General features: G+C 40.7%; 1 protein-coding gene across 1 annotated transcript in view; it reads right to left on the bottom strand.

The window, feature by feature from the left end:
* Galntl6 (polypeptide N-acetylgalactosaminyltransferase like 6) overlaps positions 1 to 18,529 on the bottom strand; it is a 1,076,513-nt gene that overhangs the window by 41,731 nt on the left and 1,016,253 nt on the right. Inside the window, exon 9 of the mRNA XM_076553306.1 lies at positions 17,693 to 17,914. Coding sequence (XP_076409421.1) covers positions 17,693 to 17,914 — 222 coding nt within the window. The remainder of the gene's footprint in view (positions 1 to 17,692; positions 17,915 to 18,529) is intronic.

Here is an 18,529-nt window from a genome sequence, read left to right as displayed (position 1 = left end):
CAAAGACTGGGCTAAGGATGGTAGAGTCAAATGTCCCTTCAGGGGCAGAGTGCCTTCCTCTCTTTCCCTCATTGGTTCTAGTCTAGGGGAAGACGCACTACGGAATTGAACTGTGGGGATGGGAGAGGGACAGGCTAAGAGTCTGGGGCACTGGTTCAGCAGTGGCTGGTCTCTGCCTCAGTAGAAGTCCAATAAGACTGGCAAAGATTTTGTTAAAATATGATTGTGCATCCTGAAAGAAATTAAAGTAGATATTGATAGAAATATGCTTTGTGTTCACGCTTTGGGAGAGTTGATATTAAATAGTTAATATTCTTCATGGTTAGATACAGATTTAGGGCAAGGTCTATCAAAATCTCAATGATTTTTTTTTTAACTTTTAGAAATAGAAAAATCTATTCTTAAATTCATATGGGGCATCAAAGGATCTTGAGAATTCAAAACAAACTTTAGAAAGATCAAAGTTAAAGAAATCATACTTCCTGATTTGAGGCTTACTTCAGTAATTAAAGCAGAGACTAAGACAGGCAAAGAGATCGATGCAGGAGGCTGGAGAGCTCAGAGAAGAAACCCTAACATATGTGGTCAAATGATGCTGGGTAAGGATGCCAAGAAACAACAACAGCATCAATCCTTTCCACAAATGATGCAGGGGAAAATGGATACCTGTAGGCAAAGCAATGGTATTTGATCTTACCTCAAGCCATGTACATGAGCCAATGACCCATATATCAGAGTGAAAACTATAGAATTTTCAGAAAAACAGAAAACAAAGTATAGAGGAGTAAAGCTTTGACTTAGGTTTGGCAAACATCTTCTTTTGAATATGACACCTAAATCACAGGTAATTTAGAAATTAAATTAAGAAAAAAATAGATGAATTGGACTTCATTGAAAGAAAAAAAAAGTACACTGAAGGACCATTATCAGAGCGAAAAAGCAACCCATTAGATTGGAGAAAACATTTGCAGATAACAGAGAACTCCTACAATTTGAAACAAAAAGCAACTAATCCAATTCAAAAATGGACAAAACTTAACTACTTATATCTCCAAAGAGGATACATGATGGACACATACACACACACAGACACACACACACACACACACACACACACACACACACACACACACAATGTATTAGCCATTAGAGAAATGCAAATTAAAACCACAGTGAGGCGCTGTTCCATGGTCACTTAAGATGGCTATTCAAATGAACAGAATAAAGATCTGGGGTAAGGCGGTGAACTAAGAAGCTGCCTTTGCGTTCAGTGGGGAGAGAAAAGAGTCAGGATAACAAATATTGGGCTCTTTAACAAATGAAGGTTGGAAGTGTGCTGGAGATCGGCATAGGGTCAACAGAGCAGCCAAAAGTACCCAGGAAGAAAAGGATAAAAAGAGCATGCAGCTTAACTCCAGTTATGGCTCCACAGTAAGGGAAGAGAAACATCATCTAAAAGTGTTTTTTCTTTAATCTTTAATCTTTCTTTAATCTTCTGAGAGTGGTACTGGAGATAAAGCCCTCAAGTGTAGGCTCCTTACTAAGAAGATCCCCAAATAAAACCAGAAGAGATATTGGAAACAACAGATGCACAAATCTTAACACAGAAATACAACAAACAAAACAAGCAAGGCAATGTGATGCCTTCAAAAGACTGGAACTCCTAGGTAGCCTGATCCAAAGATACAGAAATGGTAGAGATACTGAAAGAAACTGTACAAGCACATGAGGACTAAACAGCATCCTCTTGAATGATCAGTAGGTCACTGGGAAAAAAAAAAAAAAAAAACAACAGGAAGGAAAATTTAAGATTCCTACATCAAATGAAGAGGAAAGTATAGGTTATCAGAGTCTTTGGGATACAGCAAAGGCATCCAAAGAGGAACACTTATAGCTGTAAGTGCTTACATAAAAAAAAAATTCACAGAGATAACAAATAAAAACTCAACTATGTAACTCAAGATCTCAGAAGGAATAGAATAAGGCAGAAATGGAGACTAAAAGAATAATACAAAGAATTAATGAAAATACAAACAATATACAGACCGTTAGTCAAGCTAGCCAGAGAGAGAGCCAGGGGGTTGGTCCTACTTAATATAATTAGAGCTGAATCATGGGTGATTGCAACATATACCAAAGACATTTGGAAGAAAATCCAGAAGAAATGGACAAATATCTAGACGTATAAACCCTATCACATTAAATCAGAAGTATATAAAAATATATTCTAGCCGGGCGGTGGTGGCACACGCCTTTAATCCCAGCACTCGGGAGGCAGAGCCAGGTGGATCTCTGTGAGTTCGAGGCCAGCCTGGGCTACCAAGTGAGTTCCAGAAAAGGCGCAAAGCTACACAGAGAAACCCTGTCTCGAAAAACAAAACAAAACATATATATATATATATATATATATATATATATATATATATATTCTATTGTATTTTACACACACACACACACACACACACACACACACACAGCTTGCATCAGTTTATGGGCACCACATACATAAAGGAGCCCGAGGAGACCAGAAGAGGTTGTTGGAAGCCCTTGGCTGGAGTACCAGGAGGTTATTAGCCACTGTGTGGATCCTGGGAACTGAATCGGTAAGAACAGTGAGTTCTCTTAGCCACTGAACCATCTCTCCAGCCCCAGTTAGAAAAAGTTTAAACGTATCTATAACAAACAATGAAATGGAACTAGTAACAGAGAGTCTGCCATCAAAGAAAAGCTCAGGCACGGACAGAATCGGTGAGATGCTGAAACACTGTGAGGTACACAGCACTGACGATTGCTCAGTGAGGTGAATGCCTGTCATCCCACCGGTAAAAGGCAGCCTTTATGCTAGTGTTCTACGAAGACGATCATGTGGTACCCATCTGGTGGTGGGTGAATGGGAGTGCCTTTGCTTTCAATGAATTCATGGGAGAGATGAAACCATGCTGCAGGGGCTGAAGGGAAGTGACACGTTAAAGAAGGAAGAAGTCTTTTTGCAGGGGCATGAAAAATGGATGCATGCTATTGCGCTTAGGGAACCAACCTGTTTTCTCACTATGTATAGCGCTGATTATAGCTTACGCTAACGCAGTGTCTCCCCACTTCAACCCCCACTTTATACATACGGAGAAATGCTGTGGCGATGTGCCGTGGTATGCTTTTCCACGGTATGGGTTATTTTTCCGGGAGAGAGAACCCCTGGGAAGTTCCCTAAAGGACTGAGGTTAATAGAGAAGCAGTAAAAAGTGGTAAGCATTTCTTTGTTCAAATTCTGCTTCCTCTAAGTTCCAGGATTCCATGGAAACACGCACATCTGAGGTAGCCATCTCCAAGCTTCCCAGTTTACATCATTAGCAATTTCTAACCAAGTTCAGAGGTGCCCGATGTCAGGGGAATATTCAAATGAGCTGAGAAATGCAAAGCCAGTCGACTTTTTAGTTTCACAAGCAATTTTGCTCTTCACACAGGGAGGAGCGGGAGAGGAAGAAGGAAGGGAATGAGGAAAAAGCGTTGGAAACTTTGGGTCCGTTGTGTTGCTTTGTTGTGGTCTGTTTAACTGAGGTACCAGATGGATTAAACGCTTGACCGCTGCGTCATTCATTTTCTCACGCAGCGTCCCAGTGGGGTCGACCGCTATTGAAATCATCTATTTCCCCAAATTTAGGTTCTTTACCACAGTACTAAGAAGATCATGCGGTGCACATTTGGTGGTGACTGGGGGTGGTTTTCGCCTTCATTGAAGTCATGGAAGAGAAGAAGCCAAGCTGGAGGGAAGGGGCATACCAAAAAAGAAAGAAATCTCTTTGCAAGGATGGTGAAAATTGGAAGAGAGTCCTCTTAGTAAACCCTTGAAACATCTATCCAGAATGTTTTCTGCAAAAATGGTGCATTTTAAGGAAGGGGAATCCAGTTTTCCTCAGGAGGGAATGAATATTTGTTCACTTCACTTAGGAATAAAAGGAAGTTCTTTTTTAGATCCGGCCCCTTTAAATTTTCATTATCAATAAGTATAGCGTATGCAGATCTTTGGGTAATTCCACGCTCCCTTGACCCTCTACAGGCTTTTACAAACAGCTCCCTAGTCACTGTCAGTCATTAATCTGGATGTGCAAATTGTTACGTGTGTTCGTCCTCCTACCACAGTTATCAGGACCGTGATCTCTGGCAGCTCTAACAGGGCACTTCTGCTGATAATGTGCTATGCACCAGACGTTGAGATAAAAGCTTTACTTGAGTTATGACAGCTAATTCTCAACAAACCCTGCAATAAGGGTTGCTATCCTCAATTGCTGAGAAACCAGAGAAAGGTTAAAATAACTTGTGTTGTCCTAACGTATTTAGCAAATGCAGAAGCTGGGATGTGAATAACCAGAATGCCTGGGAATTCAACAGCAGTGAAGAGATGTGTTAGCCTGTGAGGAACAGAGCCTGATCACATCTCATTTGCCCTTGAGTTTACCACACATTGTACGCTACGTTTTGCACGTCACAGAGTGAGCTTAAGTCATGTTTGCAGAACAAAGGAATGAGGGAAACTAACGGATGTGTAGCCCTTTACTAGTGCAAAATTTAATTGGAAAGTTATTGCAATTATGACATTCTCTTTGCTCATTGTAGTGCAGTGATATCAAGTAGCCTATTGGCAAAGGGGGATGCATTGTGAATTTGCACTTCATTGGATTACACAGGCTGGGACTACAGAAGAACAGTAGATTCTGATGCACCCATGGCCTGCTGTGCCATGATGATGGAGGTGTGGACCCATCAGAAATCATCATACTCAGAGATGAGTGGATAAAAAGCTCTGGAGTTTAGTTCATGACTTTCTATGTTGCCCAAGAGCAAGCACTGCCTCTGAGGTGCTCACTACTCATCCTTTGTGACTGGTGCCATTAGTTCAGATTGCTGCATGGTAACTTCTGCTGTGGTGATTTGAATCTCTCCTGACATATATATATATACTCTCTTTCTTTATACTGGTGTGGTTTTACTACTGTGTTATTAAGTGCTGCAGAATCAGGCCACATGTCTCCATGTGTATTTGGAGGATTCAACTAATTATAATAAGCATTTTCGAAAATATCAATTACTCTATACATCTTACTATTCATGGAATTATTTATTTCAAAAGGTTATTTTACTTACTGGCAAATAAATAATGTTTGAAACACAGACACAGGCCATCTGCTTACATGTTTTATAACATCTTGTCTATATAAGTAATATCTAATAAATATCTCACATACATTGAGGGAAATGTTATATTATTCAGGAATTATCTTGCTCAAACACCATAGGGTGATATGATGTGTTCTAATATACTGTAATGAATTTAGCCCCAGGGAACAGGTAGTAAGAAAATGCTGATGTCTGACTGTCTCTCCAAAGCATGCTGACGTTTGCACTTTCCCTGTAGTTTCCACATTCATTCAAAGGCAGTACATTAAAAAAAGAAAAGAAAACAAAACAAAACAAAAACAACTTTAGTATGAAATTTTCTTTTCCTTTTTTTGAGACACAGCCTCATGCAGCCTAAACTGGCTTTGAACTCATTTTGTAGGTGAGGACAATGTTGAATTTCTTAACCTCCTACTTTTACCTCCCAAGTGTTGAGATTACAGGTGTGTACAACTATACCTACCCTATGAAGATTCCTATGTGCTGATTAATGGACGTAGAAAACTTTGTCTTATTCCTTTATTAATTTCCAAATCTTCCCTATCTTGTTGGAGAATTTTAAAGTAAAAAAGTAGTCAATCTTATGTCATTTCACCTTTAATGCTTCGTTACATTCCTCAAAATGAAGGAAAGAGGGAAGGAGGAATGGAGGAAGGGACACACACACACACACACACACACACACACACACACACAGAGAGAGAGAGAGAGAGAGAGAGAGAGAGAGAGAGAGAGAGAGAGAGAGAGAGAGAGAGAGAGAGACTCATATTACTAATACCTAGTACCTTCATATCCACACATATCCTTAGTCTAGATATGTCACTCTTTCAGGATGTTTATTTTATTCACAATTCTGTCAAGTGTCACGTCACTGTATTAGGGTTGTCTTGTAAATATTATAATCTACGACAGTTGTTCCTCCTATCTCCCCCTCCCCCTTTTTTTTAATTGTCTTCTTTTTAGCCCAGGTTGTTCTAGACATCTTCTATCACAGCTTCCAACTGCCAGAATTAAAAGCTTTAACCTAGATAGTTCATTTGTTGTCATTTTTTGTCAAAAGAATGTTTCAAAGGGATGGTTCTTGATTTTTCGTTCTGTCTAAAATTCCTTCCCAGACTGTGTGCATATGTGGTGACTGCTGGATGATTTCATTGTAAATATTTTTACTTATATTTGTTTCAGGGGGTTACCATCCAGTGGTGACTACTGCTTGAACTAGTATTGCAGTGGATGAAATACAAAATGTTGACACTTCTATTTTTTTTTTTTTGAGTTAACTACCCAGACATCTGCATAAATAACCCTCAACTGCAAGGACTCTTCAGGCATCCAGAAATACATGTGGCAAAGGCTTAACTGTTTGTTTTTAAATGTCAGTTTTTCAGAGTGGTGATTTGGTGATCCTGGCAACTGTTAATGATGGTCAACAGATTTTTTTCCTTGTTTCTGCTTTCTCCTTCTTCCAGTATAAGTGTTTCATTGTAAACATATGGTTTTGCTTCTTTTTCTTTTTAAAATGTACATATCTATTTGTTTATTTTAGATACGGTCTCTAACAGCTGTCCTAGAACTCACTATGTAGACCAGGATGTCTTTGAACTCACAGAGATCCACCTGCCTTGGCTAGGGCTAGGACTAAAGGTGTATGCTGCCACATCTGACTAAATTTCTGTCATTTTATCTGTGTCGAGGTTAGGGTTTCTCCTGCTGTAAAGAGACACCATGACCTCAGCAACTCTTATAAAGGGAAGCATTTAATTGGGGCTGGCTTACAGTTAGTTCATCATGGTGGGAAGCATGGCAGCACACAGGCAGACATGGTACTGGAGACACAGCTGAGTTCTACATCCAAATCTGCATGCAGTAGGAAGAGAGAGACACACTGGGCCTGGCTTGAACATTTGAAACCTCAAAGTCCACCCACACAGTGACATACTTCTGCCAACAAGATCATACCTACTCCAACAAGGTCACACCTCTTAATAGTGCTACTTCCTATGAGCCTATGGGGGCCATTTTCATTCAGATCACCACCACGTGTAAATGCATGGTAACTACCTGAACCTTATGTGGTTTGGATCACCTCATTTAAGCAAGTGTGATTCACTTGTGCTTGGCTCCCATGTACTTTGAACACACTAGGCTTTGAGTCCATCTGTCTTCAGCCCACCTCTACTCTCCTGGTCTTACAATTGACTTCAGATATGTCTCCACGTATTTTTGATTTATTTATTTAGTGAATGATTCCATAGTAGAAAGTCAAGTGTGATCACTGATATGGCATTGATACTATTTCAATTTTTTGAAGAGAGGAAACCTCCATAAAGGTCTAGTTACCAAGACTTATTGTGATGGTTTGAATAAGAATGGTCTCCATAGGCTCATATGTTTGAAAGGATTAGGAGGTGTGGCCTTGTTGGAGCAAATGTGTCACTGGGGGTGGGCTTTGAGGTTCCCAAAACCCATGTCAAGCCCAACCTCTCTCTCTCTTTCCTTCTCTTTCTCTATGTCTCTGTTTCTGTCTCTTTCTGTCTGTCTGTCTCTCTTTTTCTCTGTGCCTGAAGATCAAGATGTAGCTTTCAAAAACTTGTCCAGCACCATGCCTGCCATGCCTACCACCACATTCCCTGCTGTGATGATAATGGACTAAGCCTCTGAAACTGTAAGCCAGGCCCTAGTTGAATATCTTCCTTTATATAAGTTGCCGTGGTCATGGTGTGTCTTCACAACAACAGAATACTGACTAGGACACTTGGCTCTCTGAGTTCAATCTCCAGAGCTCACATGGTAGACATGGTAGGAGAGAACCAACTCCTTTAAGTCTTCCTGTGATCATCACATGAGTGCTGTGGCATGTGCTGGCTCATACACACACATAAATAAACAAATGAATATGTAAATTAAATAAAATATTTAAAAAGACATGAAACTATTTTCAGGAAAAAAAACAAACTTGTGACTTAATTACAATTTTCAATTCAAGTTTGAGTGTATAAGGCATTTGCTTTCGTAATTTTATTTTGAGTCTTTTTGTATATACATGTGGGGTCCCCTTTTCCCTTGTCGTCTGTTGGCCACCAGTCTACGGGGACAAAAGGGACAGAAGCAATGACAGATAGATTTGGACAGCCTGTGAACATGATGGAAATAGCCTTCCGGGAGGCTGACTCAGTGAGACAGTCTGACTTTTATTCCAGAGTACAGGGAATATACAGGATTGGGGATGGTAGCCAGGGAATCACCTATTTTCATTAAACAGCATGCTCCTATCCTAAGGCTCCTAGTACAAGTCTTAGTTATCATCTGTGGAAGCATGGTCCTGTCATAATTCTCCTAGCAAAATGTCTAATTACCATATGGACAGCAGAGGGGAAGCTTCTGCAGAGAACTGTGTCAAGCATCATACTAGAGATAAGTCCAGCATCCCAGCCTAGAGACAGTCTCCAAGTTAGGTCAGGTAGAGAACAGGACACCTTCCTCCAGGGGTCGGGACAGGGTGGGGTGGGGGTCCTCCTCTATGTTGCTGCACTCCGAGAGAGCTCCCAGGTCATGGTAGACTAGACTGTAGCCTCCGACTAGCAGGGCCTCCTAGCATATATGTACAAAAAAATCTCATTAATTTCTAGCATCAGCATACTTTCATGCTTATGTATTTGAAAATAAGTTAAATTCAATCAGTTTTCCAGAGATAGATTTGTGAATTAGACCTTTATTATTCATTAATGGTTTAAATTCTATAATCACTCTCCATTATGTCCAGTTTTGGACCAAGAGAATTTGTATTATACTGTCTTCTTAGTGTTATTCTACCTGTGTCTCTGCATTTCTAGTAATTTCTTGGAGATTTTTTTTTTCAGTAGTTTGTAGGCCTTGGAATTATAGTGTATTTTTTTTTAGGATTTAACAAAATTTATACTTCACTCGGATTGTTGTTGCATGTCAAATATTCAAATGCTTCTTCTCATTATTTGAACTTGTCTGACATATTTCTGCTTCTTTCTTAAATTTCAACCTTTCTCCATCACTTTAATTTCATTATACCTCACATATAATGGGGAGTTAAATTTGCTTTACAGTGCTAACCAATTGGAACATTTTTTCCCCAAGTTGATTTGTTTATATGTTAGATCTCAGCTCTGACAGACTTGTTTATTATACATTGACCACTACCTTGACAGCCATCATGTGGTCTGCTTTCTCTTTGTAATCTTAGATATTTAACATAACTTCTGCATCTCTTTTACCTTTATACTTAGATGCTGTATAATATTTGGGGTTTCCTCATTTTAGCTAATGACTAACAGTACCCCTTTCTAAGAAATACAAAAGTTAGTTGTATTTCCCCCCACTTTTCTTCCATTGCCCCTATGTCTAAACATACACCATATTTGTTTTCTCTTAATTAAGGGTTGTGGGACAATAAGCAAATTTATTCTGCTTTCTGTTCACTTTTTCCATGTGCGTCTTGAGTTATCTCTGCTTTGTCGGATCACATGACCCTGACCTGTCCTTGTGCCCTTCCAGTCAGTGTCCCTCAAACAAACCCTTTGTCAACCTTCTGCAAATAGTCAGTGGCTTCTGATGTCTATCCTCAAGCAAGTTTCTCCGAGAGGCTTTTTGGCAAAAGCAATCTGGGCTGGAGAAGTGGCTCAGACATGAAGAGTACCTGCTCCTTCTCCAGAGGACCTGAGTCTGGTTCCCAGCACCTATATAGGGCAGCTCACAACTTGTATCCCCGGGGCTCTGATACCCTCTCCAGCCTCCACAGATACCTGAGCACACACATGTCACAGACATGCAAGAACATGTAAGTAAAAATAAAGATAAATCTTCAAAAACATAGCTCTCAGTTACTGAATGCTCATAAATTGTTTTTCAATAGCCTTGATACTTGAAGGATAATTTGGTTTGATGTAAAATCTTTGGCTGGTATTTTAATTTTAAAGAATCTTTGCAATGCTGTCCACTGCCTTCTGGTTAAACACAAAAATTCCTGCTTCAAAAAATCTCCTTTATTCTTCTCTACTTTGATGTGCACAGTTTTCCCTGTTATCTTAAAAACACAGTCACTGTATTCAGAAGCATTTCCCGCTGGTGGCTCCCGAGTTTCCCAAGCATGCTGATGCCAATCTTTCATTTTAACATTTCCTTGAGTTATAGTTTTAAGATGTTTTCTGTCTTTTGTTTTTGAAAGGACTTTCTTCTTCGGGGATTTTAGGTTGAGCCTGGTCTGCTGCTGCAAATCTTTGGATGAATTCTTTTTTTAAAATTTTATAATTTAATTCAAATTTACATATCAGCCACGGATTCCCCTGTCCCCCCTCTACCCCCCCTCCCCAATCCACCCCCCATTCCCATCTCCTCCAGGGCAAGGACTCTCCCTTCTACCCTCAATTTTCATTACTGTGAATTTTTGGCCCATTTGATTCTTCCCATTTAAACTTCATTTCCGAAACACATTTGGTTACTTTTCCTAGTCCATTTCTGAGTTTTCGCAGCTCCTTGTTCACAAATTATGTTTCATATTCCAGCCGTCTCTCCTGTACATTGGTATACTTTTTCAAGTTTTGATTGTTTGAAAGGTTCTTCAGCTCGTTTTGAAATTTGCTCTTTGTTGCAGTTTTCGTCATGTAGCTAAAACATGTGTACATTTCCATTGCTACCTGTGTACAGGTCCGTTGTTTGCTGGAACTGGATTTATCTCATTATCATCTTTACCCTTGTACCTCTCTGTATGGGATTTTATCACAATCTGTTTTTATTTTCCACATATAAATGAGACAGCTTATTGAACTATTAGGGGAAAATTCATGTAGAGTATTCTCTTCTCTTTTTTTTGTGAAGTGTTAAACAATATTATCTTTTCACAAGTCATGTCTTTGTCTCTCCGGGATCAGTCCTAGTCACGAAAACTTCCTGCCTCTGACTTTGTGTCTTCTGATCTTAGAAATGTCTTTTTTGTTCCCTTTAAAGTGTTTGTGGCTCTGTACTTTTGAATTCTGTCTCAGTTCCTGCCTCTTTGGTCGCTTTTGTTTATCTTCTTGGATCTCCAATACTTCATTTTAGATCCAACTCACAGCAGACTGTTTTTTGTTGCTTGAGCTAGGTGAATATGTGTCTCTACCACAAAAAGAACAACAAAACAAAAACCATACAAAACAACAACAACAACAAAAAAAAAAAAAACCAAGACCTCTTGGAATGTGTCTGAGGTCCTTGTTAGCCAAGGCTGGTCTCATGACTTACATTCCTACCACCCTTTCCTAGAGTCCTACTGTCTCTACACTGATCTTCAGCTTGGACTGGTGGGGAAGTTTTTTTTTTTTAGTCTCACTGTTAATTTTCACATTTGATTGCTTTTTAAAATAATCTATATAGAACCTGATCTTTTTTTATGTGTGTGTGTGTGACTGTACTTGTTGATTTCAGAATTTTCTCCTCGTTTACCTTTATAGTAACTTCTAATCTCTGCTGGGACCACCAAGAGTTCACAGCTGTCTGGAACTCATATTACACAAACCCATCGTCCATCATGCCGTTTACCCAGGAGATTTCATCTATTTCCCCTTCCCAGGGCTATCCACACATCCCTCTTAGTGTCCTCCTTGTTACTTTCTCTAGGTCTGTAAATTGTAGCCTGACTATCTTTTGCTTTACATCTAATATTCACTTATGAGTGAGTACATACTGGGTTTGTCTTTCTGGGTCTGGGTTACCTCACTCAGGATGATTTTTTCTAGTTCCATCCATTGGCCTGCAAATTTCACAATGTCATTGTTTTTTTTTTTTTACAGAAGAGGGATACTCCATTGTATAAATGTACCACATTTTTTTTTTTTAAATCCATTCTTTTGTTGAGGGGCATATATGTTGTTTCCAGGTTCTGGCTATTACAAATAATGCTGCTATGAACATAGTTGAGCAAGTGTCCTTGTGGTATGATAAAGTAATCCTTTGGGTATGTGCCCAAGAGTGATTTTGCTGGGTCTTGAGGTAGATTGATTCCCAATTTTCTGAGAAAACACCATACTGATTTCCAAAGTGGCTGTACAAGTTTGCATTCCCACCAACAGTGAAAGAGTGTTGCCCTTACTCCACATCCTCTCCAACATAAGCTGCCATCAGTGTTTTTGATCTTAGCCATTCTGACAGGTGTAAGATGATATCTTAGAGACATTTTAATTTGCCTTCCCCTGATGACTAAGGACGTTGAGCAATTCCTTAAATGTCTTTCTGCCATTTGAGATTCTTTTGTTGAGAATTTTCTGTTTTCTGCTTCCTATTCTTAGTGTGCCAATCTTGGCACATCCAGTGTTAATTTTGTGACTGTGCAGACTTAAAAAAAAAATCTCCATTTTCAAAATTGGCATCTTCTTTAGACAAAAGAAAAGATAAACGTTTGGTTTTTCTTTTTCTTTTCTTCTAGGACAGGGCCTCATGTATCCCAAGCCAGTCTTGAACTTTCTGTGTAACCAAAGACAATCTTGAACTTGTGATCCTTCTGATTTGACTTTCTGAGTTCTAAGATACAGAGGCATAGACCGACACCCCATTTCTGTGTGCTGGGGACTGACCTCATGGCTTCATCATGCTAGGCCTGCACTGTACCAACTTGGCTACATCTCCAGACCAAGATGACACATCTGATAGACATCTTTATACGTGCCACGTGTAAGAGAAGAAACATTAACTAGTTAGGCCTGCAGCACCTCTGACTCCATTGTGACTTGAGACAACTTGCCACTGTTTGGGCACCAAGTAGTACAGCTTGCTCATCTGGGAATATGGAACCAACCTTACATTGTAAGGCATTCTTGAGTGTCATCATAGCCCATTATAACTGTTGAGAACTTAGAAAACCCATAGTAAAATTGGAAAGGATAACTCAGCTCTGGATCCATTCTTACACTTTTTTTCTTTACTTTGTTGAGCTCCACAGAGTTAGACTCCATGAAGTCCTAGCATTGCTTCTTTCTGAGAAAATAAATGATCGATGAGGTCAAATCTAAGACATTCAGGATGACAAGTTATCTTGGAATGAATACTTAATTTAAACATCTGGTTTGATGACACAATATGCAGTGTGTGAGCGACAGCATGAGCAGCTGTCAAGGGAGCAGAAGGATGTTCTCCCTTTGCAGCTTTCACAGTCACAGCAGGTTATAGGGGAACTCTGGGAGGCTGGCCTGACTACTCCCAAGATGATGCTAGGGCTGTTCCTTGTGTAGAGTCCTTGCTTCCCACACCAACGGAGAAACATAGACTTTGAAAGAAGCAACATCACTTTGGTCCTTTAGCTAATGCTTCTCTCAGTGTTGAACTTCCTTCTCTGGAAGCAAACACAGAGAAATTCAAAGAATCCTGGGTACTGTGAGAATGTCACCAGGAAGAGGAAGCAATCAGGTTAACAGAAGTCCAGGGCAGCAGCCTGAAGCAGCACAGAGGAGCTGGAATTATTTAGTACCCAACTTTATGAACATTCTACAATTCAGGGTGACAGTCATCTTGAGGAAGGAATTTAAATGAGCAGTCAAAGTGGTTTCAGATTGAGATGAATTTTTGAAAATAAAGATTTAAATTTTTTTTTTTTTTTTTTTTGCGAAGTTCCAAGATGACAAATGGATGTGGTAAGATTGGCACATTGAGAGCAGGAAGCAGACACTTTGTGAAAAAAGAATCTATGGCACTGTTTGGAAATGATAACTATTGTCTATTTTACATCTTTTATTCTCTCTTACACATGGTCTTTAGGATTCTGAAAAACTTTTCTGTACGGATTATAAAAGAGTGCTATAAATGACTTAAGCAAATTCATGAATTCTAAGGAGGGGAAGGAAGAAGGAGAAGATAATAGGAAGTTCCTTTTCTTTAATTTCACATCTTGCTACAAAAGAGACACTCCATACATGAGTGGTTTAAGAACTTTAAACCTATTCTCATCCTATATGGCACAGCATCCTGGAAAAGCTTGTTGCTTCTGTTTGAACAGCACTAAAGAGTACCTGGCTCACATAGCTCACATGCCTATTTAGCCCATGCCCTCTCCTGATCCAGCTGCCATTGTGAAGCAGAGGATGGGATGGCTTCCAGCAGGAATAGTCTCTCGTAATTGTGACTTTGGCCTCTTCTGCTTTTTAAGTGAGGGGCTCTTAGGAAGAGTCTTGAAATCACTGCGATTTCTCCTGTTTCTTAGGATGACAGAATAGAATCTTTTGCAACATAGGACCTGTCAGTCCACCAGGATCAATGGTTTGCAATTTGTTATTCCAAAGAGCTGGGCTTTGTTGGGCCAATGAAAGGGTGGCATGGAGACCCCTCCCCGAGTGAGAGGTGGAATGAGTGTGCCAAGTGTGCTCTGGGCAGGTTTAGATACACAAGTTCGTGGGCGCCGCATTGAATGGTCATCCGTTCATTCATATTTCACTCCCTCGACAAATAATCATTGACTTCATTTCTCACTGCCATAGAGTAGTTTGTAACACAATATACGAACAGAATCTCGGTGTCATGGGGTGGGCTCTCCAGTGGTGGAGATAAATAAGAAACATGACAAAGAAACTATATAGTTTGATACAGTGATGTATGCTAGAGTAATGGAGGAGAGAGAGTAAGAGAGCTTCTGTGTGTCCACACGTGTGTAGGATCCCGTGAATTTGGATTAGGTTGACCAGGGAAAGCTGTGATGAGCTGATAAAGTCTTTTGAGTTAGGTTTCTGTCTTAGGGTGTCTATTGCGGTGAAGAGACACCATGACCATGGCAACTCTTATGAAGGAAAACATTTAATGGACTGGCTTACAGTTTCAGAGTCCATTATCATCATGGCAGGACATGGTGGTGTGCAGGCTGGAGAGGAGCTGAGAGTTCTACACCTTGCAGGCAACAAGAAGTGGTTTGTCTCACTGGGCATGGCTTTAGCATATAAGAGACCTCAAAGCCCGCATCCACAGTGACACACTTCCTCCATCAAGACCACACCTACTCCAACAAGGGCACATTTACTAATAATGCCACTTCCTTTGGGGGCCATTTTCTTTCAAACTACCACAGTCCCCAAGAAGGTGATGACAGGAGCCATAGAATTTCAGGGGCAGGCAGAGCCTAAGTGTTGAAAACTGCATTGCAATGCCTTGAAATGAGATTGTGTTTGTCATGTTCGAAAAATGGTGAGGTCAGTAGAGGAGAGTACATACACCAGGGCTAGCCAGAGGTGAAGTTGGAGGTTTTGCAAGAGGGGTCAAGCCATTCAGAGTCCTTGATTTTCACACACACACACACACACACACACACACACACACACACACACACACACAGAGAGAGAGAGAGAGAGAGAGAGAGAGAGAGAGAGAGAGAGAGAGAGAAGCCTTTGAAATGTGTTCAATGGCCCGATTTCATATCTTAAACAGTCTGTTGAAAATAATCTTCAGGGCAGAGAGGAAGAACCAGGAAATGAGCTAGGAGACAGCTGAGAGCTGGTTATGGTCTGTAACATATTGCTTACTGGCTAAGTTACAACAAGCAGAACCAGAGATTGCCTAGTAACTGTTTACCCAGAATCAGGATGGGGTAGAGAAGCCGATGGCGGCAAGCGACTCTGAGTATAACTGAGTGAGACCACGGGTTCCCTACTTCTTGGCCCAGGACTCCCATAGGGATCCTGTGTTTCTGCTGCTGTTGCTTTGTGGTCCCTTCCTATAAAAGACCCAGTGTCTACAGTGCCCTTTTCGATGTTTTACGAGAGCAGTGGTTGACCTAATGTCCTTGCTTATGAGCTACATCTGTTCTAGCAATCACTTTGAAGTTTGGAGGATGTTACAAAGCCCTCTCAGATACTGGCTTGGGTCCTGGAAAGTAAAAGAGACTTTGGTATAAAACCTGGTTAAATCTAAATAAACTATAGTTTAATAAGTGCTATTGTCCCAATAAAAATCAATTCAGCTGATAATCTGCCAGTCAATGTGGGAAATACTAAATGCCATTAGTACAAACATCTGGGTATGGGATGTCTCTGAACTTTCTATATCACAATCACAATGTGTCTATAAACTTAGAATTATTCTAAAATAAGAAGCTTATTTTAAGATAACTCCCAACCAAGACACAGTAATGACGTCTGCATGCCAGGCAGGCAGCTCATGAGTTGGAGGGCAACCTAGCTACATATAACAGGTCCTCTCTTAAAAAGCGAAATAAGGCAACCCACCTCCCAAAATAACACAAAAACAGACAAAAAAAGTCTCCTGAAAGAAAAATCACACGAGTGTGAAAAACGTAAAGCTCTCTCACAGATATGTTCTATGTACTTACTCTTTTTTTTCCACATCCCTTTAAGAAATTGACTAACATACAAGTTACATCTTGTTATTCATCATTGAGAGAGAGTCTCATATATGTGTGAAGATGACCTTGAACTTGTGATTCTCCTACCTCCTCCTCCCGGGTGCTGGGATTACAGGCACGGGGCATCATACATGGTTCATACCATGCTGAGGATAAAAGCGGGGTTTTGTGTATTCTAGACAAGTAGCCCTGTTTCCAGCCCTTCATTTCACTTGGATTAAGCAGCTGTTTCTCAGAGCTGGGTGACCATTGACACTAACGAGGTAACGAGATTTTTAAGCACACCACAAGACCACAGACAATGATAAAAAGCCTTCTACACAGTACCTGGCAGTCAGTCGGCCTTGGGATGGTGTGAACACACAGCCCAGCCAGCCTTTGCCCTTGATACTTCTAAAAGCAGGTTAAATTGCTAGGCTAAATCCACCCTATTGGACTTAGTCTTTGCTTTTGCGCACTCTTTTCCAGAGGGAAAAAGCTACAGTAATAGTATCGAATGAACAGAGAAGCGGAATAATCCATTTGATTCCCAAAGACGGAGGTTTTAAATGTGGGGCCTGAGGCTATCTGGATCTTTCCACTTGAGATCACGATGCAAAAAATCAGGTCAGAGTGCTGAAAAGCAGAGAGGTTAGGCTGATTTAAGGAACCAATGGGGCTCCCACATGCCTTACATTCCTTCCTGATGGTACAAGGTACACCTTGGTTAGGAAACTAGCTTCTTTGCTTTGTCCTTGAATATATAAAGAACAATAAGGCTGCTCAGAGGCCAGTGAGGGACTTCCTCACATCTGATCACAAGTTTTTATCATATCTGATACCTGATCATGATTATTTACAGGATGTTTGTTTTCATTATCTACGAGCTCCCTTGGCAATTCTGTCAATCTGAAGTTAAAATATTTGGGGGGGTATATTTAAAAAAATCTGTTTGAAGCTTCATCAACCGTGTTCACTAATTCTTGGATGGGATATCGATACTGAGGGGCGGATGTTTACTTCTAGCACTTTCTAAAAGGAAGTTAGGCACCCATTTATTGGGGATGTTTTAAATTAACCTGCTGGGCTGAGAGAGAAAAGAGGGAGGGTTTAGCAGTCTCTCCCACTTCCCAGACTCTGAGGAGGAGGGATGGGTGTAGTTGCCCCTCCCCATGCTCTCACAGGTAGGGCGGGTCTCCTCACCTCTCCCCATGCCGCTGGCAGGGGCTCTACCGGAGGGTAGTACTTAGGCACGTCCCAGGCCACCGCAGCCATGAACCATTTGAAGTCTTTGCATTTGAGTCGCTTGCGCAGCTCCTTCTGGGCAGAGATGTCCCCGGTGGAGAGGTGCCTGTACTCTGGCCGCCGCTGGTAAATGTACTCAGCAAATTCATCCATCCAGGTTTCAGCCACACGCTTCAGATTCTGTGCCGCAGAGACAAAACAACAACAACAACAAAAAGAAGTTAGTTATTGGCTTCTACGCCCAAAAGGATCATTTTACTCACATCAGAAACTGAGAAGAGGAAAGTAAAGAAATGAGGTGTCTGCAGGCAGCCCTGGCTGGTGGGTTATTAACAGTGAGAGTTTTCATACCGACGACAAGGCGCGTGATGGGATTAGCCGGTGGCTTAGCACACTTTCTGCTTCGGGCCTGGAGTTCAGCTGACAGTGTGGTAATTAATTACCAGAGCTGGAAGAAGCTCTCCTCACAAAATTTCCCTCCTGTTATTTAATGTTGATATGTACTTATTTTATGTTTTACATACAGCCGAAGGAATTGAAACCGGAGAGAATGCAGCTCCCCTTAGGCATCCAATTACTTAAAGCATTTCAAGACACAGGCATTTTGGAAAGAATAAGGCCGAGTAAACTGCTGTTCTTCCCACCCACAAGTGTAGAGAGACTTAGCAAAAAAATTTTTTTCCCTAATACTGTGACATGGATGCCAACCAGAATTTAATAATTTGCTGCATTTGGAGGTGGAAGGAAGGGAATTAGCTGAGAGCCAATCTCTCTACAGTGCTCCCTGGGGTGAAG

This window comes from Peromyscus maniculatus, chromosome 17 (assembly GCF_049852395.1).
Source record: "Peromyscus maniculatus bairdii isolate BWxNUB_F1_BW_parent chromosome 17, HU_Pman_BW_mat_3.1, whole genome shotgun sequence".
Taxonomy (NCBI): domain Eukaryota; kingdom Metazoa; phylum Chordata; class Mammalia; order Rodentia; family Cricetidae; genus Peromyscus; species Peromyscus maniculatus.
Note: the sequence above shows the minus strand (reverse complement) of the source record. Positions and strands in the feature narration are given on the sequence as shown.